General features: G+C 40.7%; 1 protein-coding gene across 2 annotated transcripts; it reads left to right on the plus strand.

Annotated features, from left to right (window-relative positions):
• The first annotated feature begins 913 nt into the window (after nucleotides 1-913).
• On the plus strand, nucleotides 914-23,522 carry znf281b (zinc finger protein 281b). 2 transcript variants are annotated; one of them, XM_070864394.1, is made up of 8 exons: nucleotides 914-1,000; nucleotides 9,792-10,189; nucleotides 12,068-12,151; nucleotides 15,683-15,808; nucleotides 17,879-17,999; nucleotides 18,198-18,281; nucleotides 18,478-18,596; nucleotides 20,582-23,522. In XM_070864394.1, exons 2-8 carry the CDS (start codon nucleotides 9,836-9,838, stop codon nucleotides 22,145-22,147), a joined length of 2,454 nt encoding a protein of 817 aa, XP_070720495.1. In that variant the 5' UTR covers nucleotides 914-1,000; nucleotides 9,792-9,835; the 3' UTR covers nucleotides 22,148-23,522. The 2 variants fall into 2 exon arrangements, with proteins under 2 accessions (XP_070720495.1, XP_070720496.1); XM_070864395.1 differs by lacking the exon at nucleotides 12,068-12,151.
• The last annotated feature ends 738 nt before the right edge of the window (nucleotides 23,523-24,260 follow it).

Raw genomic sequence — 24,260 nt, forward strand, 5'->3', positions numbered from 1 at the left:
CAAATCACAGATAGATTTTTAACCAATAAGGGAATTAAGGGTTACGGGGAGCAGGCGGGTAAGTGGAGCTGTGTCCACGGCCAGATCAGCCATGATCTTGTTGAATGGCGGAACAGGCTCGAGAAGCAGAATGGCCTACTCCTGCTCCTATTTCGTGTGTTCAATGTCATCATCATAGGCGGTCACTCGAAGGAGGATGACTTGCTTCCACGAGTTCACAGATGTTTCAATGAAGGACCCGATGTTCCAGTCCTGAACTCCAATTGAGGGAGTGGAAACAGAGAAACATAGAAAATAGGTGCAGGAGTAGGCCCTTCGGCCCTTCGAGCCTGCACCACCATTCAATAAGATCATGCCTGTGCGTGAATTTTTTTTTAACGTGTGGCGACCATTGCACACCAGCCACCACACGGGCTTGACAGAGCTCGGCCTTTATCCAGTGGCAAGGGTTAACCAGGACGACTGGAGACCTGCTCTGCTTTCACTGTCATGTTCAAACAACAGAGTGTGACTGAAAACTTTGTTCCCCAATGCCCATTATGTGACCCACCCCCAAACATTGGCTCCGATGTTAAGGGTTATGGGGAGCGAATTAAGGGTTATGGGGAGCGGGCGGGCAAGTGGAGCTGAGTCCACGGCCAGATCAGCCGTGATCTTGTTGAATGGCGGAGCAGGCTCGAGGGGCTAGATGGCCTACTCCTGTTCCTAATTCTTATGTTCTTATTATGTTCTTATGTTACGTAAACCCTCAGCCTGCTTCACATTTCACCACCCCAATGTGGCACTGCGTCGAATTGCCCAGGTGCAGGGCAGCGCTGCGCGTGCGCAGTGCGCAGCATTCTTCGGAGGCGCTCGGCTCCGCTCGGGATTTGTCCCCGTCCGACACCCCGTATTTACCCAGCGTGCAGCTTGAACCAAGATGGCGGAGCCGAGCGGCTGAACGGTGTTGACAAACGAAGAGAGGGAATCGGGCCTTAAATTCGGGGAGCGGCGATGCGAGGTAAGGCGAGGCGGCTCTCTCCCCGCCGCCGGCGGCCACGGGTGGGTGGGTGGGTGAGGGAGGAGGTTAGAACCGAACGGAAGGCGGCGGCGGCTGAGCCGAGCCGTGCTCTGGAGCGTTGGGTGAAGCGGGCCCGGTGCGTGGAGCCCGAGAGTCGGCTCGCTGGGGCAGCGGGACAAAGCGGCGCAAAGCCGGCCAGAAACAGTCGCGCAAAAAAAAAAAGCACCCCGCCCGTCCAACTCACGCAGCGCCCCGGGAAAAGGGTTTGCGCGGAAGAATGAATAAAGCAATCGAGCCGAGTGCCGCTTTCCAGACAAAGCCAGGGTGCCTCGTTCATTCCAATTGGCTTAACTTGAGTGAGGCTAATATCTTGGAAGTTTAAAAAGGGGGCCTATGCCACTGCCTTTTGATTTTTTTTTTCAATTTCCAGGCAATATTTTTGAACTAATATTTAAAGTAAAAAGTGTTAACTTCATAGAGTAATAAAATTCACAACTTTTGTAAACTAAATTTTCATCCAGATTAGAAATACTTTGAAATTTAGGCAATTTTTCCCACTCTAGCCTATCCCTTTGCCAGCCTTAAAGTGAAGTGCTGCATTAACCCACTTTACTTACTATTCAAATCTTACACACTGAAAGGGAAGGCAATTGTGTTTTGTTCAAAATACGCCACTTTTTGTATCAGTAAATGTTAGGATCAAGAAAATGTAATTTTTTTTTTTGTCTTTTATGTGGATATGGACACTCATTGGGGCAGCTATGTTGACATCACTGATGGAGAGCATCCCTCAGTAGTTCCATGGCAAAGGAGAGTGGGACTGACTTGACTGCCACACCATATACCTGGAAAGCCACATCACATAGTTGGAGTTGTGCCTGCTGTTTCCCATGGAATTGTTCCAGGGCACAGGAATGCTCCCAGTCAGTGATGTCACTGAAATGACCTCGCAGGAAGGAAGATCCTACTCTTATGGTGTCCCTGTTCGTAAGAAAAATTGTACTTAAATTTAAGCAACTTTTTTTCATCTGGAGCTTAATATTTTTTCTTTTAAAATGGGTGAGTATTTTTCAATAAAAATCACTACCTCCTAGCCTTCTCTCCTGTCTAATTTTGTTCTTGTAGTTTTTGGTTGCTTTTCTTGATACTGCTGCTTTAGATACAAAATGAACTTGGAAACCCTAACTGCTGTTCTGAATCAGCAGAGTCTAAAATCTAACAATAAAAACTGCAATTGTATGTCCCATTGTTGCATCTTTCTGAAATTCACATTTCTGATTGTGCTTGGTTGAGGATAACATGCTGCATTGTATCAAACCTATTTGAAATAGATATTTAGTGTGTGGAATGCCAAATGTTACATTATTTTTAATCGAGTTAGGCTACATGATTATGAATATGCTACTAAATTGTCACAGTACAGCGTGAAACACATGTACACTCACTGGTGTTTGTCTTGCATTCTTCCTGTATTTTATCTTTTCAAACTTTGACTTTGATCAGAGGTGTCCTATGAGCATATCTTGTGTAGAATATCTGCTTTGTTGACATGAATGTGCGTGATAAACATTGGAAAGTCTGGGGAAGAATATTTTTGTTCAAAGTGCTCTGCATTTCCCCAAAAAAATTTATTTAAAAATAATTGTAAATTTTCCCCCCAGTGTGAAAATTCTGGAGTCAGGTCCCACAGTTGAATTGCTGTAATGTCATCACGTGGGGAACATCCTGTGCTTCCCAAAGTGCCAAATAGAGATATGGGGGGGGTCAGGTGGGTGTGACTCAACTTTAAACTAAATCTGAGGACTGCCAAATTTCAGAAAGCCTAGCTAAAGATTGGGAAATTTGCATTCCCTACCAGTAATGTGGTTTCCTGGTTTTGGACTGCTCCAGACTGGCCTTGGGTCATTTTCAAGTGCCAACTGGTGCTTATAATGGAACCTTTCCAGGGTGCTCCCTCTAATTGATGTCACTAGAGCAGCCTCACAGAGGGAGACCCTGCATATTTTTGGAGAGAGTATTCATTTATTTTGTGAAAGGTAGAATTTTGTACTGAAAGTACTCTTTCATTCCCCCCCCCCCCCCCCCCCCAACATACTTTTCTTCCCCAATAGCCCAGAATTTGCGGTCGGACACTTCCGACCTGCAAACGAGATCTACGAATATACTTGGTGGTCCGGGAGGTTCATAGATTCGCGCTCCTGGGCCTCTCCAGGTACCTGCGGGTAAAGGGCCACGTAACCCAGGGGCACATGTAGTTACAAGCACCCCTGGAATCAGGTGGGCTTGCCAACCCCATTAAAAAAGCATTCATGTTTGCAGGAATTCAGTTTGTATGGAACTCATAAGTATGAATGGGGATTACTTAAAAGATACACGAACACATGAAATACATTTTTTTTTAAAACATAAACATGCCAATTAATTAAATATTTTAAACAAAACTGTAATTAAAAAAAAATGTTTTAACAGGGATAAAAATAAACCTGCCTTATTGGACTGGGTTTTTAATGAGTGGTAACATTTTATTTTTTAATTAAAAAAAAACCCTTGTACTGGTAAAAGCAGGCCTTACGCCTGTTTTTGCCAGGCATAAAATTTCAAGGGCATTCGCCGGGCAGAAGTTGGGCAAATAGTCCAACTCTTTGTCCGCAAGGCCTATTTCTTTCGGATTCGTATAGTCTATCAACTTGACAGATCGCAAGTTCTGGGTTTTCGCACGTGGGAACTTTTGGGGGGCCACCGCCCCGTGCGCACTTCGGATGCATCCGTAGGGGCCGCAAATTACTCCCCATTATCACTGGCAATGGGGTTGTGTGTAATATATTGATTAGACAAAGCAAATTGGCCAGGGTAGCCTTGAGGAAGAGTTCATAGAGTGTATCCGGGATAGTTTCCTTGAACAGTACGTTGCGGAACCAACCACAGAGCAGGCTATCTTAGATCTGGTACTGTGTAATGAGACAGGATTAATAAACCAGTGTTCTAAGCTTAAACAAAGGAGACTACAAAGGTATGAAGACAGAGTTAGCTAAAGTGGACTGGGAAAATAGATTAAAGTGTGGGACGGTTGATGAGCAGTGGCAGACATTTTAGGAGATATTTCACAACTCAACAAAAATATATTCCAATGAGAAGGAAAGACTGTAAGAGAAGGGATAACCATCCGTGACTAACTAAGGAAATATGGGATGGTATCAAATTGAAAACAAGGGCATACAAAGTGACCAAGACCAGTGGGAGGCCAGAGGATTGGGAAACTTTTAAAAGCCAGCAAAGAATGACAAAAAAAATAAGAGGGAAGATAGATTATGAAAGCAAACTAGCACAAAATATAAAAACAGATAGTAAGTTTCTACAGGTACATAAAAAGGAAAAGTGACTAAAATAAATGTTGGTCCCTTAGAGGATGAGACTGGAGAATTAATAATGGGGAACAGGGAAATCGCAGAGACTTTGAACAAATATTTTGTATCGGTCTTCATGGTAGAAGACACTAAAAACATCCCAGTAGTGGATAATCAAGAGGCTAGAGGGAGGGAGAAATGTAATACTATAAAGAAGTAGTGCATGTACTCGGTAAAATAATGGAACTAAAGGTGGGCAAATCCCCTGGATCTGATGGATTACATCCTAGGGTCTTAAAAGAAGTGGCTGCAGAGATAGTGGATGAATTGGTTATAATCAACCAAAATTCCCTGGATTCTGGGGAGGTCCCAGCGGATTAGAAAACTGCAAATGTAACACCCCTATTTTTTTTTAAAAAAGGAGGCAGACAGAAAGCAAGATACTATAGACCAGTTTGCCTAACATCTGTGGTTGTCAAAATGCTGGAGTCCATTATTAAGGAAGTTGCAGGACATTTGGAAAAGCATGATTCAATCAAGCAGAGTCAGCATGGTTTTATGAAAGGAAAATCATGTTTGACATTTGCTGGAGTTCTTTGAGGATGTAACGAGCAGTGTGGATTAGGGGGACCAGTGGATGTGGTGTATTTGGATTTCCAGAAGGCATTCAATAAGGTGCCACATAAAAGGTTGCTGCACAAGATAAAAGTTCACGGGGTTGGTGGTAATATATTAGCATGGATAGAGGATTGGCTAACTAACAGAAAACAAAGCATCGGGATAAATGGGTCATTTTCCGGTCGGCAAACAGTAACTAGTCAGGTACCATGGATCGGTGCTGGGGTCTCAACTATTTACAATCTATATTAATGACTTGGATGAAGGGACCAAGTGTAATGTAGCCAAGTTTGCTGATGATACAAAGGGATATAGACAGGCTAAGTGGACAAAAATTTGGCAGATGGAGTATAATGTGGGAAAATGTGAGGTTATCCACTTTGGCAGAAAAAATAGAAAAGCAAATTATAATTTAAATGGAGAAAAATTACAAAGTGCTGCAGTACAGAAGGATCTGGGGGTCCTTGTGCATGAAACACAAAAAGTTAGTATGCAGGTGCAACAAGTAATCAGGAAGACAAATGGAATGTTGGCCTTTATTGCAAAGGGGATGCAGTATAAAAGCAGAGAAGTCCTGCTACAGCTGTACAGGGTATTGGTGAGACTACACCCAGAGTACTGCATACAGTTTTGGTCTCCATATTTAAGAAAGGATATACTTGCATTGGAGGTTGTTCAGAGAAGGTTACTTGATTGATTCCTGGGATGAAGGGATTGACTTATGAAGATAGGTTGAGTAAGTTGGGCCTATACTCATTGGAGTTCAGAAGAATGAGAGGTGATATTATCGAAACATATAAGATAATGAGGGGGCTCGACAAGGTGGATGCAGAGATGATATTTCCACTCATGGGGACTTTAAAACTAGGGGACATAGTCTCAGAATAAGGGGCTGCCCATTTAAAACTGATATGAGGAGAAATTTCTTCTCTCCTGATGGTTGTAAATCTGTGGAATTCTCTGCCCCAGAGAGCTGTGGAGGCTGGGTCATTGAATATATTTAAGGCGGAGATGGACAGATTTTTAAGCGATGAGGAAATAAAAGGTTATGGGGAGCGGGCGGGGAAGTGGAGCCGAGTCCATGATCAGATTAGCCATGATATTAAATGGCGGAGCAGGCTCGAGAGGCCAAATGGCCGACGACTCCTATTTCTTATGTTCTTAAAACAAATGACTGCAAGCATTCTCTGGCTAGCATTTTGTAAGCATAAAGTACAGGATCAAGGGAGAGCTAAGGAATGGGTGATGGCTCAGGCATTTTTTACTATAGCATTTAGGATAATATTTTAGTAAAAAATACATTTTTCACGTAACTGATAAAACATGCAGCCAAAGTCAAATGATTTGCTTTTTACCTCAGAGCCTTTAACAACCTTCACATATCTTCAATTTTCACAAGGCTGCCACATTTCAGCCTTTTTCTTCCCATTGGAGATTTGGTTTTTATGTGCACAATGTCTTCTGTTATAGCAGGAGATGTGCCACACCCATACCTCTTCGTTCTCCTGTGGTCCTCTCTGATGTGGAGGTGTGTTGCATTTCAGCAAACTTAGTTTTTCATTGCAAATACTGGATATTTTGGGAGTTGAGTTGAAGATTTAAACTGTAATGGTGGGGAGTAAAACGACAATGAAGTAAGATTCACAATAAATTTCTGTTATTTATATATCATCTTTGTTTAATTTTTATTACATAATAGCTGGAATAATGTGATTCTTAGTTGCAATGAAATTTAGTGGTTTATGGATCTGATGCAAGCGAAATCTCCATTTAAGCAAGTATTATAATGGCTCGGATTTTCCAGAGCCTATGGGACACCCGTAGACTGCACAGGTTTTCACATGCAAAGCGCATACAAGAAAACCTTGAACTTGCGATCTGTCAAGAATTTTCTTTACAGATAATGGCCCAGGAAACGGCATCCGTGGGCAGAGAATTGGGCTATTTACCCAAATACTGCCCAGCGAATGCCTGCAAAATTCTTATGCCTGGTAAAAGCAGGCATAAGGCCTACTTTTACCAGTGTAAGAGTTTAAATGAATATAAATTTATTTTTCAAAAAATTACATTTTTGTTTTAAATGTTTAATTAAATTGTATTGTAATTAATTTTAAATGTGTACATTTTATTTGCTGTGTAAATGTATTTTTATTTGTGATCCCCATCCATGCTTATGGGGGATTCCTCACTTATTTTCACTGCAAAATCCAGGCAGTTGTGTGTGCTTATAAAATGAACCAAATTATAAGGATGTTGATCCCCCTTCTGAATACTCATTCAGATACATTACTAAGAGGCACCAGCGTAAGTATTTATTTTTATGCCGCACTGTAAAATGACTTGAGTTTTGCAACTTGTAAGTTTCAGTAAAAAGTACGCGCTCCTTAAATAAGGAGATGAAATACAGATCTTTAATATTGCACTAATTCAGGCAAAAATGTGACCACCATATCCTGGAATTTTCAGACTGTGTAACCTGGCTACAGTGCTCAACCTTTAGTATGTGTATTGGCATACTTGGGTCAACCCAACAAAAGCCCACCTTCTGTTAATAACCAGAAGAGCAGCATGGATGCCAGATGTTAAGTCCAAGAGCCAGACCACAGCTTCCTGATGATGGAAGAAAATTTTCTAGAACTAACCAAATGCTGCCATGAAACAAAATTGGAGTTAAATGTAATTGAGCAGTTTTCGAGGAAAAGAAGTGATCTGCATTTAGAATCTGAGAAACCTTAGGAAAGCACTAGAAATATTTTCATGTTGACAAAAAACAGTATATTCATTTTGAAATTTGAGTGCATTTTTAAAGTTTAGCTCTACTCACTGGAGGAAAAAAAGTTGTGCCCAATGCGGTGAGAGATGTTCGGGCTGGAGAATGTGGCACTTCCCATTTCTGGTATCCACTGTCACCATCAAGCGCCCCAAACTCGGGTTTAGCGCAGTCCTGTTTAGAGGATAGCTTCCTGTACTCTGCCCCAACAATATGCCTCGAGCGGCCAGCAACATTTTCTCCACTTCCCGCATTAATCATCTTTGGCCTTGTCTCACTTAGTGCTAAATTAGGGACAGTTTTATGCTGTCGGCCCGTACCTACTAGGAACTAGACTGCGAATGCTCAAACTCATTTCATGTCGAACATTTACATCCAATGGACGGAGGAGATGGGCTGGATTTGAGGCCAGTATTTAATCCACCGTGAAACCTGGTTCCTGTTTGTTGTGATTCGTTGATCTTTTTCTCTTGCCAATTTTCTACCCTCCTAGAGACAGTATGACACGACAGGTTTTTATTTCAGATTTCCAGCATCTGCAGCATTTTGCCTTTTATGATGCTACAGGTGCTGGTCAGCGGTGGAACTGTGGCTAGCTTACCCTTCCCCGAGGGGCTTTGAGAACAATTCTATCATCTGCTCCAGCTGCTTTCAGCCATTTCAAGGATTGAAATGGGAACCTTGCTGGTTTGCACAGCTCACCTACAACTGGATAAACTCACTGAGCCACCAGGGGAGCTGTTCAATTTATATCATGCGGCAAAAAATACTGAGTTTGGATTTTGCAACGCAGTAACACAATATATTTATACAGTTAACCAATCTGGCAAATATGGGCTTTACTGAAGTGGTGTGTCGGCCATAGATGAAGTGGGGAGGTAAGAAGAAGAAATTGTCAGGACTTCCAACTAGTGTCACACTTCAGATCCATTTATTCCCTGTGTAACATTAGTCAAGTCTACAAAGATATTTGTAATTGCCCACTCCCCCTTTCAGCTGAAGTTCATGCTGTGTAACCCAGGAGGTTGCATAGGGGATGAGAAGTAACATAATACCCATATTGTACAGCAGCTGTAGAATATTTACTTTGAGGAAGTTCACGCCATTGAAATGACCCTAGATTATTTAAACCGAACATTATAAGTAAATGTAGTATCCAGTAGATAGTTGAAACTTTTTGAGTGATTTATTTTGTAATAAGCCATCAGTAGTTTGAGCCCCAAGTTAACTTTGAAACACATTTTCCCATGTCGGGTGTTTTGTCATTTGTCCTTGTATGGTGATATAATAGGTGTTCTATATCTATTTCACCCTTCAAGAGAAGCAGTGGTGAAGACTGAATCCCACGCTGGGTTGTCCAGCTGAAAGAGGAAGCAACGGTGTTGTCTTAAACAGAACATTAGTCTTTTGAACGTACCTGTTTCTCATAATGAAAGAGGTAATTTGGAGCATAGCAGAGGCAGGGTGGCTTTTTAAAAAAACATATCAGTTAGCCATCACTTGAATCTATTTTGTTTATCTTTAATATAACTAGATTTATGTACACTTTTTACTTCATTACTTTGTCCAGGACACACTGTTTCCTAATGAAGTTATACTTCCTGTTACTTAATTTGGCCATCATGTGAGTACAGTTCCAAAATCCAGGTCCGAAAGTTGAGCCCTACCAACTTTTTTGTACCTTCAGTAAAACAATGGATAAGAATCTGTTACTCGGCAACTACACAACTGAGTGATTATGATGTCATAAGCATCAAGAGCAAAGTTTTGAGTGGCTTATAAACAGAATTTGATCCCACAACTATACTTCTCCACTGAGGTCGAGTGACTTTTTAATTTGCTTTTGAGTTAAAGGTTCCAAGGTCCACTTACAGACTTCAACATAGACATCCTCTTGCGCCCTTGTATTAGGAGTTTACTATATATATCCGTGCAACATAAATGTCAGGAGCCATGCTCTGACTAGCAAAGCACATTGTAAATTTGAGTGACCTAGCGTGTAACGTTGTGTACTTTGCCATTTCATATGTCTAATATTTTTCTCTTCTCATTACTTCAGGAGTGTGCTGTCGATCTGGCTTTGAATCATTTTAGACTTGCATCATGAGCATTGTTCACAACAAGTTAGGTAACGAATTCCTCAGGAACGGTGGGATGGAACCAAACTTCTCTTCCGGTATGATCATGTTCAGTCACCTCCCACCAATCACAAATTTTTCCAGCCTCGCTGCCCATTCTGTCACACCAGCTGTACCTCAGGATTTGATCCTCAAAAAGGATCCCGACGCTCCAGCAGAAAAATATCCGTCCGAATATATGCAGCCCATTTCTGATGTTAAAGAGAAGAAGTTCTCCGCGCATGATGGATTTGTATTTTTTAAGAATAAACTTCTTGAGGAAGAGGAGATGGGCAGGGGACCGAGCATCTTGACCCACAACCTGAATCATACCGGTGTGGTAAGTATTACATTCCCATTCCATTCCCTACACTGCTCGATAGTAAATGTATTTCTTGCCCAGTATATCAATGAATGAACTTCTATCGTTGGCCCAGATGGTACTTAAACCAGACTGAAATTTTATACGGGCTGCAATTTAATATTTTGGGCAGACCATTTGAATTTGTGTTCCTCGGTTTTATCTCTCTCCCGCCTGAATCAATGCCTCACACTTGTGATACGATTCCACATGTGATGGTAACCCTTGAGCCCAACTGATCATTCTTCATGTGTGAGCTCAGAACACAAACATTGGTAGCTTATTTTTCTAATGAGGGGGAGGTTTTGTAGCTGAGCCGGATCCTACGTTCTTCCAATGTCTTAAGCATATGCTTTCCAGTAGGGAGCCACGCCATATCAATGAAGAGTGGCATGTTTTCTTTTTTCCCTTTTTAGCAGAGGGACCTTGAAGCTAAATTGTAATGCCCTCTTTACCAGATCAGCTAGCTCAGCACAGGCTTGGGATAAAAGCTGTGCACCAATATTATGCTATGTGTTGCATTTATCTATTGGACTATCGGGAAGCCCCGTAATTTGTTAATGTATTTTTGATCTTTGTTCTCTTTTTCTCTATTTCCACCTATTTAGGAAAAATTCTGTGAGTTTGCTTATTACAGTGAAGTAAGTCAGTGCTGAGAGGTGGAATGTTTATTTTCCATTTTGACATCCCAATGTTAGCATCAGGCATTCCCGGGTCAGGTAGTGTTGGATGCTTTGATTCAACAATATGCTGTAACCCCAACCTCTGAAGAACTGTCTTTACCAATATGAATTTTGGCATTTCTCACGTGTGGAAGATATGGAATGAAGAAGAATGATTAATCTCCCTCATATTCTGTGTCCTGCCTGAGTGAGATTGGTCATTCTTGCTAATTCCGTATCTTCCATATGTATTGGGTGTAGTAGCATTGTGCTTATGGTACTGCAATAAATAGGTCGAGAGTTCAAATCCCAGCACGGCAAGTTGTGAAATTTAAATTTACTAATGTCTTTACGGGAAGGGAGTCTGCCTACACATAACACGCATAATGGAAAGGTGACTATATTCGATCATGGCCTTCTGTTCCCACTTGCAGATGCCTTGATTAGTTCCTGCTGAGCATCCACTAGTAACCTTAAGCTCAAAAGTGGAAACATTTTGTGATGAGGTCTATTAAATTAGTTTGTTATAATGGTGATGGCCCACATATTCTGGAGTGACTCCATAAGAACAAACTTACATTTATATAGCACCATTCACGACCTCCAGATGGTCCAGCTTGATTCATAGTCAATTAAATACATTTGCAGTGTAGTCACTTTTAATGTAGGGAAACACGGCAGCCAATTTGTGCACAACAAGGTCCAACAAATAGCAATGAAGTAAATGACCAGATAGTCTGTTTTAGAATGATGGTTGACATTAGTCTAACTTGGTTCTGCTTGGTTCATGTGGCTATTTCAGTCTTCCACTGCATTTGGATCATTTACCGCCAGCTTTATGTGAACTGATCAATCAGTAACTTCGTATTGTCATAATTCTTTGAATCCAGTATGTACCCTCCAAACATCCCACCCATCAAGGGTTTTTTTGGAGGGATTAAGTGGTTAGTTCTAGTTTAGCTTGTGATCAAAATGAACTGCAGTAAAGTTGTGAGTCCTGAACTTTATGCGACACTGGAGTAAGAGGTCATGAGCAGCGCAGCCGGTCAGTGACTCCGTGACACTTTTTATACGCATGCTCAGTATATCATACTCCCAGAATCTATCCAACTGTGCTATGCCATGTGGGGGTTGCACATCATTCAAGGATTCAAGGAATGAAGAAGACCTTACTGAGTAGTTTATTTTTTCACAGAGGACCTTTGGAGCAGAGAGGGAGAGAGAGAGGAGTGACTTTCATTATAACAGTCTTGACTGGAATGGAACCAAGGTGCTAGAGGTGAAAAAATGATGTGCAAGCCACTATGTTACTAGCTTTTTTTTTTAATCCTCCCTTTTCTTTTTAATCCTCCCTTTTCTTATCCCCTCCTCCCAGAAACCTTTGTTTGCCGAGCTCCATTTGATTGTTGGATATGTTCTAATTCAATGACTGAAGAAGATTATAGATTCTCACGATTCATCTCCTTGTGAAAATAGTTTTAAACTTTTCTTCCTTTTTCCGACCCCCACCCCCCCCCCCCCACCAATAGAATTACTAATGTGGACTACCGCTATCATAACATAAGAATTAGGGGCAGGAGTAGGCCATACGTCCCCTCAAGTCTACTCCGCCATTCAATAAGATCATGGCTGATCATCGTCCTCAACTCCACTTTCCCGCCCGATCTCCATATCCCTTGATTCCCCTAGAGTCTAAAAAAATCTACCTCTGTCTTGCATACACTAAAAGACTGCATCCACAGCCCTCTGGGGCAAAGTATTCCAAAGATTCACAACCCTCCTGAGAGAAGAAATTCCTCCCCATCTCAGTCTTAAATGACCTCTACCTCTTATCCTGAGATTATTCCCCCCTAGTCCTAGACACTCCATCCGGGGGAAACAACCTCTCAACATCTACCCCGTCAATCCCCTTCAGAATCTTGTATGTTTCAATGAGATCACCTCTCATTATTCTAAACTCGCATCATAGAATAGCCCTCTCATCCTACGAACCAATCTAGTGAACCTTTGTTGCACTGCCTCCAAGGCAAGTATATCCCTCCTTAGATAAGGAGATCAAAACTCTGCGCAGTACTCCAGGTATGGTCTCGCCAAGGCCCTGTATAATTGTAGCAAGACTTCCTTACTCTTATACTCCAACCCCCTTGCAATAAAGGCCAACATGCCATTTGCCTTCCTTATTGCTTGCTGTACCTGCATACTAGCTTTTGGTGTTTCTTGAATGAGGACACCTAAATCTCTCTGAACACCAACATTTAAGTTTCTCGCCATTTAAAAAATATTCTGATTTTCTATTCTTCCTACCAAAGTGAATAACCTCACATTTCCCTACATTATGCTCTCAATTGCCACCTTATTCTCCACTCACTTAGTCTATCTATATCCCTTTGCAGACTCTTTGTGTTCTCCTCAAAGCTTACTGTCCCATCTAGCTTTGTATCATCAGCAAACTTGGATACATTACACTCGGTCCCTTCATCTACGTCATTAATACAGATTGTAAATAGCTGAGATCCCAGCACTGATCCATGCGGCACTCCACTAGTTACAGCTGGCCAATATGAAAATGACCCGTTTATCTCTATTCTCTGCTTTCTGTCCATTAACCAATCCTCTGTCCATGCTAATACATTGCCTCCACTCTCATGGGCCCCTATCTTGTGAAGGTGCCACATAAAAGGCTACTAATCAAATGCCTTTTGGAAATCCAAATATACTACATCAACTGGTTCCCCTTTATCTATCCTGCTAGGTACATCCTCAAAAAAAACTCTTAATAAATTTGTCAAACACGATTTCCCTTTCATAAAAACACGTTGACTCTGCCTGATCATGTTATGATTTTCTAAGTGCCCTGATACCAGTTCCTTAACGATGGATTCCAGCATTTTCCTGATGACTGGTGTCAGGCTATCAGATTCATTACATTTGTTGTGGGTTTTCCCCAATGTCTCTTTCCCCCCTGTCCCCAAGGTCCTGGCTCAGGTTGGAGTGTAGTTCCACGTCAGTTGGCAACTCTTCAGCGCCTTGTCTAAATGGTCATTGTTAATGGGTGAACCTAGGCAGTAATACGAAGGTGTCACAGCCAGACCTTGTCCACACTTGTCCCCCATATATACACTTTCCAGCAGCAGTCACCGATCGGGAGTTGGAGCCCTGGCAAGTTTGGTTTAGACTATGTTTTATCTTAATTCTCTGGATTAGATTCTTAATAATTGCCACTTGACTTATACTTGAAGATTTGCCACTCTGAAACTATTCACGAGACTGGGATTTAAAGTCTGCTCCTGTAGTTCTACACTTGCTGGCCATGCTACCCAGACGCTACTTTGAAAACTTAGATGGGATATTTATCACTGCATGTACTATTTCTGAATTGGTAATTTAGTGCATTTTAACAACAATGCACTAAATTACAAAGAGTGGTTCAGCTCATTAAAAGATTTACTTGCTAAATATATTTGTTCTTTGCTACCTTTCAATGCTTTGATTATATTTTGGGGCCAGAATGACCTGTTGTATGCTATTAAGAAGTTACAGTACCTACATATGCCCTGTAGTACATTGTGTTTTTATTTAAATTAGAACTTTCATTAACATAACATTTCGAGTGACTTGTTACTCAGAAGAATTGTGCCTGTGAAAATATTTGAACGCAGATGTGCTTTTTCTGTTCTACTAATCAATGTTTGTGCAACATTTTTGTTAAAAATAAATATAATCATTTATTGCCTGAATATCATATTTTGATGCCTAATAAATGACAGTGGCCCGCAATTTGCGCTCAGCGGTGAAGTAAAGGCAATCGCCACTGGTCCCGAAGTAAGCTTCCCACAAAGGTCTTGCGATCTCTGTGGCAAGAAGTTCAGATGCAGTTGAAATCAGCATAGTTTAGTGGGGATCCCCTAGTGTGAGCTGCTATGGCATCAGCAAGCTGTCTAAGCAGCCAATCATAATGCAGAATTCTCAGACTGGGTACCAGGAAATAGAAAGCACTAATAATGAATCATTTAAAAAAACAAAATTACAATAGCGGGGGGAAAAAAATTACAGATAGCGAAGTAAAGATTGGGACCAACACACTGGGTTAAGGTAGAAGCTGAAATATCATGAACAAACTTTTTTTTTTAATTATTCACTTTAAAATCTAAACGTTTTTAACTTAATGGAGTCCACAGCGCAGCCAGTAGAGGAGCAGTAAATGACAACGAATGGGATTTCTGCATTCGGCTGCACACGGGCTGAATCCTGAAGTTGCGGTCAATTTCAAAGGCAAAATGGCGTCAAACACTGCTAGTTCTGACCGCAAGTTCTGGGTCAGTATGTCAATGTACTGGAACTGTTCCAGAGTAGTAATGCTTTGAAGTAGCTGACCCAGCTTCCCAGTATAGCTGAACACATAAGTAGAAAGCAAGTTCCTGTCTGCAATTTTCCCCTGCGGTAAATTCCAACTTTGATTATGGCTATCGAAGAAGGAATTCACAGAAGCCCTGGCACCTTTACCCAAAGGGATGAGATTGGTTATCCTGTACCGCTGTCGCACACCAGTTACGTGCAGAGGGAATTTGGCAGAGGCCTGGTTGTGGGTTGCCTACTCACTTTTCCAGTCAGGCGTGGTGCATGAAGGGAGAGAAGAAACACTTAAAAAGAAAGTGGATTCAAACAAAATTTGTATCTGCCACTTCTCAATGTTCTGAATTTTAAATAGTAGTTTTGTTGTTGTGAAAATGTTATTTTAGGACCCAGCATAAGAGTTAAAGTCTCTACAGATATTACATTTTCTTTTTCCTACCTCCCCCCCCCCCCCCAGTCACAAGTCAGATATGAAAAAGATTACCTCACTGTTCCAAAACAAGGGAATGTTAAGAGGGCAAAGAAACAGAACTCCCAAACTCAGGATGCAAAACCCAAGCGCAAACGAAGTGAAACGTCCAAGGTAAGGATTTTTTTTCAGTGCATTGTTTACACTGGAAGGTAGCTTGGATGATTAATTATTTACTGAAGTCAGCAGTTTTTATTAATTTTAGAACTTAGCTGGGCAGCTTATTGCATTTTAAAAATACCCAGGGAATTACTGGTTGAAGATTATACTAAAATGTGTAATCCAGAGTTGCTGAACACAGAATTCATCAGCACCTTGAAACTCAAAAGTTAACGCAGTGGTGTTCTGTATCATTTCCAATGGTTTTGGGAATGTAACAGACTGCAACTTTAAGGAAGTAAAGCATTTTTAATATTTTGTTTGTGCTGAGTGCTGATAAAATCAAGTGCACCACCTGACTGAGCTGAATTAACATATACATTGTCTGTTGCTATCTTTCAGTGCACACTCCTAGTAACCCTTCCAACTGCTGCAGCCGGCAACACTTGTCATCGAAATATAAATATATTTTTAAAATTCGTTTGAAGTTGTGGCAAAAATAATTTCTCCACATCTTCAATTGATTACAGATCTAATGAACTTCAATAGTGTTTTGCTTAACCTTGTTACGATGATGGCAGTAATGTGCTCAACATTGCATATAAGGAAGAAACTAAGATCACTTAATGGGGTCAGATAGTAGCCATTCTATCTGGATCTCTCCTCTTTCTCACACACACACACTGGCACAGGTCCAACTATAAATCATTGAAGTGCTCGAGTAACGTGTGTGTCATAAAGCACAAGCTGTTTGTGTGACTCCTTAATAACCTATGGCATTCATTCATTGTAAGAACTGCTCTCAACTAGTAGGATATTTTTCAGTGCTCCCATTTTTTTAGATTAAACCCGCTCTCAATTTAGTGGCAAACCTGGCCATTGTAGCTGCCATAGGCCGTTTTACTAGGCAAATAATTTTACGCAGCTCACAAACTATTGCTGAAAAATATTATCTTCATATTCTTTCCCACACCATGTCTTTTTGTGGCTGTGTTCTTTCACTGATTATATCTACCACCTGTCTGAAGGATAACACCCGTATCTGTAGCATAATGGCAAGCATGTGATTAGCTACTTCATGGCAGATGCATGCCTGAAGCGCAGCTCTGTCATGCTTTCACATTAATGTTCAGGTGGTATAAAATGGATCATGAATAGCCAGTTTAAAAACAGTGATTTTATTTTTTTTTGTATTAATCAATACAGGCATATAGATCAAAATGTATCGTTAGTTTTACTCATGACTTGGCTCAGTCAAAATCTTGTGACAGCAGATTTTTTTAAAAAGCTTACAATTTGTAAGCAAGCAAAATGCTGCTGAACAATTGCAGCAAATTGCCACCCGAGTTAAGCAAAACAAGGCTTGAATATCATTGTATAAGCAATGTTAAAACCTGACTAAAATATTCTATAAAAAGCTCTCTATGTACTTGCACAGAAAATATGGGGATTTGACTGGGAAATGGAGCAAAGTGGACTGATGCTCAACCTCTAAGAGAATCGTGTCTTGTTTTAGATGCAAAAAGATTGAGGTTTATTTACAAACTATTACATTTAAAATCTTCTAGATGTTCACTGCTTCTGTTGATTATTCCACTTATTTAAATATAAATGTATTAAATCTTACTGCTGTGTACACTTCCCATCAAATGTTTCCATTATAAGTTCCTAGTCCACCACACCAGGGGATGTAACTATAGCATGGGAAGTTTGCATGGACAGTTTCCATTTATAAATATGTACATAGGACTTTAAAATGAAAATACAGAAATAAAGACAGAATGTATGACTTCAAATTAGAGAATGAAGTAGATCTCCGCATACTGGTCCAATTATACGCTCACTTCACATGAAGGCTACATGCAATGTTACTTCTCATGCACGATGCCACAGGAGATTGACTAGTAATATTAGGATGTGCGTGCGAATGTATCAACTTGCCCCACAACGACTTAAAATTATTTAAAATCTAATTGCCATTATGGCTTGACCTTGGAAGATAATTCAGTAACACAGTATGGGGCTTGATTGTGTTTTAATCAAATTAGTTCATGGGCTTTAACACGGAATTGTTTTTCTTCATAGTCTTCAACGGGTGGAGATGGTACCAGTCTTTTACATGGTCCAAAGGTTCATATATGTGAGCATTGCTGTGCCTCCTTCCGTAGTTCTTACCACCTTCGTCGCCATGTGCTCATTCACACTGGTAAGGATTGAAAAGTATTGATGGTACTGGAAGTAAGCTATAAATTTTCCCACTGTTTTTCATGCAGTTTTTTATCGTGCATAGTATTTTATTGCTTCTTTACTTTTGAACTGCTTGCTACAGTTCTTGCTTGAGACAGCTAAGTTTGACCTGACCGCCTGTGTTGGAGGGATAATTCTAAAATTGTTCTTGTTGTAGGTGAACGGCCTTTCCAGTGTAGCCAGTGCAACATGTGCTTCATTCAGAAGTATTTGCTTCAAAGGCATGAGAAGATCCACAGTGGTATGCACACAGCAGTTACATTGGCACCTACTTCAGCTAACTTCAGTGCTTTTAATTTTTCTTGCCATTTAATTTTTGTTTAAACTTGTTTTAATTGTAAACTTGTATGTGTCGATGCTGTGTACAAGAAGTGCTAATTCGTATATATTTTGAAGTTTTAAAATCTAAAATATATATATATATATGTTATTTCAAGGAGAGAAGCCATTCTGTTGTGATCAGTGTAATATGAGGTTCATCCAGAAATATCACATGGAGAGACACAAACGGACACACAGTGGGGAAAAGCCTTACCAGTGCCACACTTGTCAACAGGTATTGATGAATGGGCAGCTTTTGAAAGCAATTCTTGTGAATGGAAAAGATGTAGAATGTAAATAACAAAGTACTGTTGTCTGGTTTAATAAAGACAGGTTTGTGGGGGTTAGGTATGGGGTTGTATGCTATAGGAACCAGCTGTATAGCTGGAACCATAAGCAATATATGGTATTGCTTTAATTAAATAGATTTTATAATGGATGCAAGGCAAATTATTTCTTTTGGGAGGAGTGGTGGTTGTTGCTGTTCAGAAAACCTATTGGCCAGATTTGATTTTGCAGGGCACTCATTCACTGTCCTCAGACCAAACAGTTGTCTCAGTCTATTGTCCACGTAGCCTGACCTAAACGCAAAAGGAGTGGAGGAGGCAAAGTATGGTCAACTCCTCTTCAGCTGCTGAGACTTTCAGAAAGGAGAGAGATTCTAGAGAATTGAACATGTAATCAAACAATAGGCCAAATGTTAACCTATGCTGAAATTTCTACATTTCCAGAAACCAAATTATTTGTTACTTTCATTATTCTGCTGTTTGTCGTGTATGGAAAATAGGCTTTGCAAGGATGTTGGAAGTGACCATGGTCATTCTAACAAAATATTGGTAGAAATTTCTAAATCTGACCCCTTGAATTGCGGTCCTGTAGAACAACTTGAACCGTTTTTAAAATGGCATTGTACCATATTGGCTAAGCCTGTTCCAGCTTGAAGCATGTTGCAGTGATGTATTGGTTCATTATGGCAGAAGCTTCCATCCCACCACCAATCTTCTCCACTTTCCTGCTCTCTTGAAGTTGGTGGCTCCTCACTAGAGTATAATTTCATGGGTGTCTGGCATTTTGCGATACTTCGCCCTTCGTGCCATTAATAATGTGAGGTTTGACAGCAAATATTGGCAGGTTATTCACCTACAGGGGCCATCACAAGTTAGCCCAATCTATCACCCAGCTTTCCACCAGCACACACCAGAAGAGAGAAATCTTAATCATTTCTTTCCCTCCGGTTCCTCTTTCCCAGACTGTGACAGAAACACTGGCCGACACTGTTGCTAAATTAAAAAGTAATTTTGTGTGGTTCAATTCACTTATAATCACTCCGTTCCCCCACAGTCCTAGCCTCTGATACAGACCTGGGGATGCTGAGGCCTGTTGTAATATCTCTGCCGCTGCTCCATCTAAGATCATTTAACTTATCACATGCAAGAATTCTGCTGAACCTTCCTAGTCTGCTTTAACTACTCACTAGAATAATCTCATTGAGCCTGTTGCAACCAGCATAAGCTATCTCAACACATGTCCTGCAGATTCCTGTTTACATCTCTCGACATCAATTCCTCAGTAGGAGACCAAGTAGCAAGAATGAAGTCCTGGATGACCACACATTAGGTAAAGTTAGTCAGCCACACAGCAAGACCCCAGCAACTATTTTCTTATCTTCTCTACGCCGTAAACCCTCTCCTCCCACCCACCCACCCACCCCCCACCACACATCTATATGGCTTGTATTTATGCGGAAATTACATTTCATTAAATTACACCTCTTTTTCAGTGGGAGTGATAATTACCCTTTAACCACTGATGTATAATGAAATATTGTAGAGTTTATTTTGGGGGAGTAAAGGGTATCTCAGGATAAGGGGTCGGCCATTTAGGACAGAGATGAGGAGGAATTTCTTCACTCAGGCTTGTGATTCTTAGGACTTCTCTTCCCCAGAGGGCTGTGGATGCTGAGTCTCTGAATATATTCAAGGCTGAGATAGATTTTTGGGGTCTAGGGGAATCCAGGGTTGTGGAGAGCGGGCGGGAAAGTGGAGTTGAGGTTGAAGACCAGCCAAGATCTTATTGAATGGCGGACAAGGCTCGAAAGGCCAAATGGCCTACTCCTGCTCCTCTTTCTTATGTTCTTAGAAAAGTAATTTATATTGAGTGTATGTTTATAAAAAATATTATTGCATGAAACCTCTTTAATTCTGCTTTTCATCTCCTCAGTATTTTTCCAGAACAGACAGGTTATTAAAGCACAGACGAACATGTGGTGAAGTCCTTGGTAAAAGTGAGAATGGAATGGAACCTGGTCCATCCAATCAAATGGGAAATGGTTGTTTCACATCAACTCAGGGAACTACAGCTCCACGCAAAAAAGCAAAATCAAAAGCTACATCTCAGGAGACTAAGGACAAGGCAGTCCGCAAAAAGAATAAATCCAACATCCCTATCTCTGAACTACCAAGTAGCTTAACCAGCTGTAAGGATAAATTGTCTGTATATAACATGCATGAATATGCTGTGGAGATGCCGATGGTATCCTCTAGTATGAAGTTGGGAAGTACAAATGAAGAGGAATTGCAAACAAGAGCCCCTAAATTGGTAATCAAAAAAGTGAATCGGAAGAGCCCTCAAAGGACAGGTCTGAACAATGCAACACATCTTGTTATACCTGCCTCAGAGCTGGTGAGGCAAAAGCTGATGGCTAATAAGCAAGGAACACTGGAATTGAACAATAGCACCAGCATGGATAATATTGTCTTGCTGCAGAACACGAGCAATAAAACAGAACCGGCCAATAACTGCAACTATGATGACGCTATGCAGTTTTTTAAGAAAAAAAGATACTTACAAGCTGCCTCCAGTAACAATGACTATGCAGTAAGTATAGGACAGATGGCATCTCAACAGTCCGTAATTCAGGCAGCAGTTGCCAGTGTGATGGATAACGAAGCCTCACTTACACTGCTGGACTCTTCTCCAATGAACGTGGATGTGAAAGTCTGTCACGACAAGTCTGGAATTCCAGATGAGGTCCTTCAAAGCCTTCTGGACCAGTATTCCCACAAACATGAGGGCCAGCATGATGTTCCTTTTGATATTACTGACCAACATATCCCAATCCATTCTTCAGGAGAGAATCCAGAGATACATGAGGAAGCTGTTTGCCCAGAACCACACGCATCTCGTGGTGACAAAACAGGAATGCTCCAAGAATATTCTAAGTACCTCCAGCAAGCTTTAGAGAGAACAAGTCAAGGTGACGGTTTTTCACTGAACCCAGGGATGCAGTTTTGTCCCACTAGTCTTCCATCAAGTCTCCCCAGCCATAATTTATTCCCTGATAAACAGGCTTACACCACACCTGCACTCGAGTGTGGCTTCAGTCCATCTATTACCTCAGTGTTGCCAACCACCTCACCAAAGTCGCATTTTGGTTTGTTGGTTGGAAGTTCCCAACCTGGCATTCACTTTCCCAGTACAGAAGCTGCTCATCAAAGGCTGACGCCATCTCAGGAGCTAGTTGGGCAGCTGGAACAGCAAAAGAACTTGGAGGCTGGCCTGAACCATCAGGTCTATCAGATTGAGAATTTTGCCCAGGCCTTTGGATCTCAGTTCAAGTCAGGTGGGAGAGTGCCAATGACCTTCAACAGCGGCGCCAGCGAAGAGGCAGGCCACAGAATTAGGACTACAGTTTCTGAATTCTCAGGGTACACTAATTTGTTGTCTGATGCTAATGAGCCAATTAGTACGGGAGCCAAGACTCCAACCAGCCAAAGTTACAGGTAAGGTCATCAGTATGACCAGGCTGGAGGGCCTTGAGTGCTTGATACCATGTTTTTAACCATGTGTAAGCACATTGCCAGTCCAAATGTTTATATATCAGGTTCTGAGAAAAAAAAAATGTAAAATGAATGAAGCCCTTCCAATGCAACATTTTACCATTTTGTTTGGTGCATTCAGTCTGTAATCATGTTAGAACAGTTTGTATTAGGAATAAATTTTAAAAACAGTGGATAGGCAGAAAATTAAATAAGTCTGGAATTTTTTTCTCAGTGGATTGGAAAATGTTTTAGCAAAATAGCATGACTTGGATGGGGTTAAATGTTTTTTTTGTGGGGTTTGTGTTTTTTTTTTAATTCAACTGTATTAATGGAAGAAAAGCGTAACTGTTAAACAAAGCATCAGGGAAATGCTCAAAGTTCAATTTTCAAAAATAGAGACATCATTAATATTGAGCTCTGGCTCTAGTTTATAGTATGACTCAGGAAACATTTGATGCAGTAAGGGGAGATTTCTATTGAAACAAATTCCACAAGCACTGACTTGAAAGGGGAACAGAACTCTGACTTTGGAAAATTTGCTGTGTGTATTTGAAGCATTTGGTCCCTGCAAACCGCTTTGAGACTGCAAAGCAGTTGCCTCATTAATTCAAAAGGAACTAATGATTTGACCGATTTCATTTCAATGTAGTAATTTTTTTTAAAGTTAAAAATGAACTTTAAAAAATTAGGTAGGACAAGACTTTATTTACCTCATTCTACATTTCGAAAGCCGTGAATAGGCAGGTACCAATGCAAGTATCAGTAGTAAAAGTAGCATGACTCAACATTGCATAAAAGTAATAATTCCCATTGGACGCTATTAACATAAGCAATGTTTACAGGAAAAATGACCTTTGTTTTAGAAAACTGCAAAGTACAGGGTGAGAGGATGAAACCGCAGTTCTGTACAGTGAAAATTATGGTTGCAAAGTATATTGAAAAGTTCAGTATGCGATCATAAAGTCTTTTATACATTTCATAGTATTGCAAAAGCATAGTGTTATAATTCAGATTTACCAATCAGTTTGATGGTAACAACCTGCTAATATAATAGCCATTAAAAGTGTGTGCTAATTTGCTGCTTTGTTTTGAGTTGTAAGGAGTTGAAAAACGAGAAATGGTCAAAAGTAACAAATCTAGTTAAACCGACAAATGCCTGGTGGGCCTAGTTGTATATATTCAAAGTAATTTTTACTTTGATTCTGTATTCCATCCCGAATGCCTGAGGCCACGAGTGATTACAGTACATAAGCTTCGTTATTTATCATTCATAAATAGTTTGTGTAGTTTCAGAAAGTTGTCTGTAAAGTTGCTAACAATTATATTGTATGTTTGAAAAAGTTGTATTTGACTTGAATTATTTCAAGGGTCAGTTAGAAAATCTCCCTTCCCTGGGAAGAGCAAATGGAATACTAGGTAAACTCTGGTTGTGGTTTGTATATCTAGAGTCTAAGGATGTCTCCTAGAGTTTTTCGACCTGTAATACATCTAGTGGTGCAGTGATCAGAAATTGTCTAAGCAACAGTAATCGTGACCCCAAGCTTGCCCTCAAGTGTCTTGATATGATTTAAGATTGGTGTTGGTCCTGCTTCAGAACCATACTAGCAGTATTCACATAGCTGATTGCACTTAACTCTACATCATCGGTGCACCATTAAGCAAACTGGGTCTTCTAAACAGTCAATAGGCTGCCCAATGTTTTTCATTGAGGCTACATGTCCACCAAGTCAATACACTGCCTATCTTTTGTTGTCAGATTGATCTAACATTTTTGATTCAGTCTCCAGTAGACCAAGTCCATGGAGGAAAAATAACTGCTTTAACTGTTAAAATTATAACCGTGTAGGACGACATTTACACAGTGACGAGATAGGTTCAGATGAAGGAGGCCCTCAACCCATTTTGGAGACTACCTTCCATAATACAAAATCTGTCTTCCCATTGCAGCCGTCAACTATTAAATGAATCCAGTACCTCAGCTCAAGCACATTTCCTGGTAACCCATTCCATTACACCTAAATTTGCACTTCGCAACTCTGAATCATTTTGTCCTGCTACCCTGAATTATCTCAAATTTG

This window comes from Pristiophorus japonicus, chromosome 21, assembly GCF_044704955.1.
Source record: "Pristiophorus japonicus isolate sPriJap1 chromosome 21, sPriJap1.hap1, whole genome shotgun sequence".
In the NCBI taxonomy this organism is placed as follows: domain Eukaryota; kingdom Metazoa; phylum Chordata; class Chondrichthyes; family Pristiophoridae; genus Pristiophorus; species Pristiophorus japonicus.

Bases quoted from the DNA above. Each gene is read 5' to 3' on its own strand.
- znf281b (XM_070864394.1), top strand. From the start codon at position 9,836: ATGAGCATTGTTCACAACAAGTTAGGTAACGAATTCCTCAGGAACGGT. The intron at 12,152-15,682 runs GTGAAAAAATGA...CCCCCCCCCCAG, and splicing joins ATGGAACCAAGGTGCTAGAG to TCACAAGTCAGATATGAAAA. The intron at 18,000-18,197 runs GTAAGGATTGAA...TTCTTGTTGTAG, and splicing joins CCATGTGCTCATTCACACTG to GTGAACGGCCTTTCCAGTGT.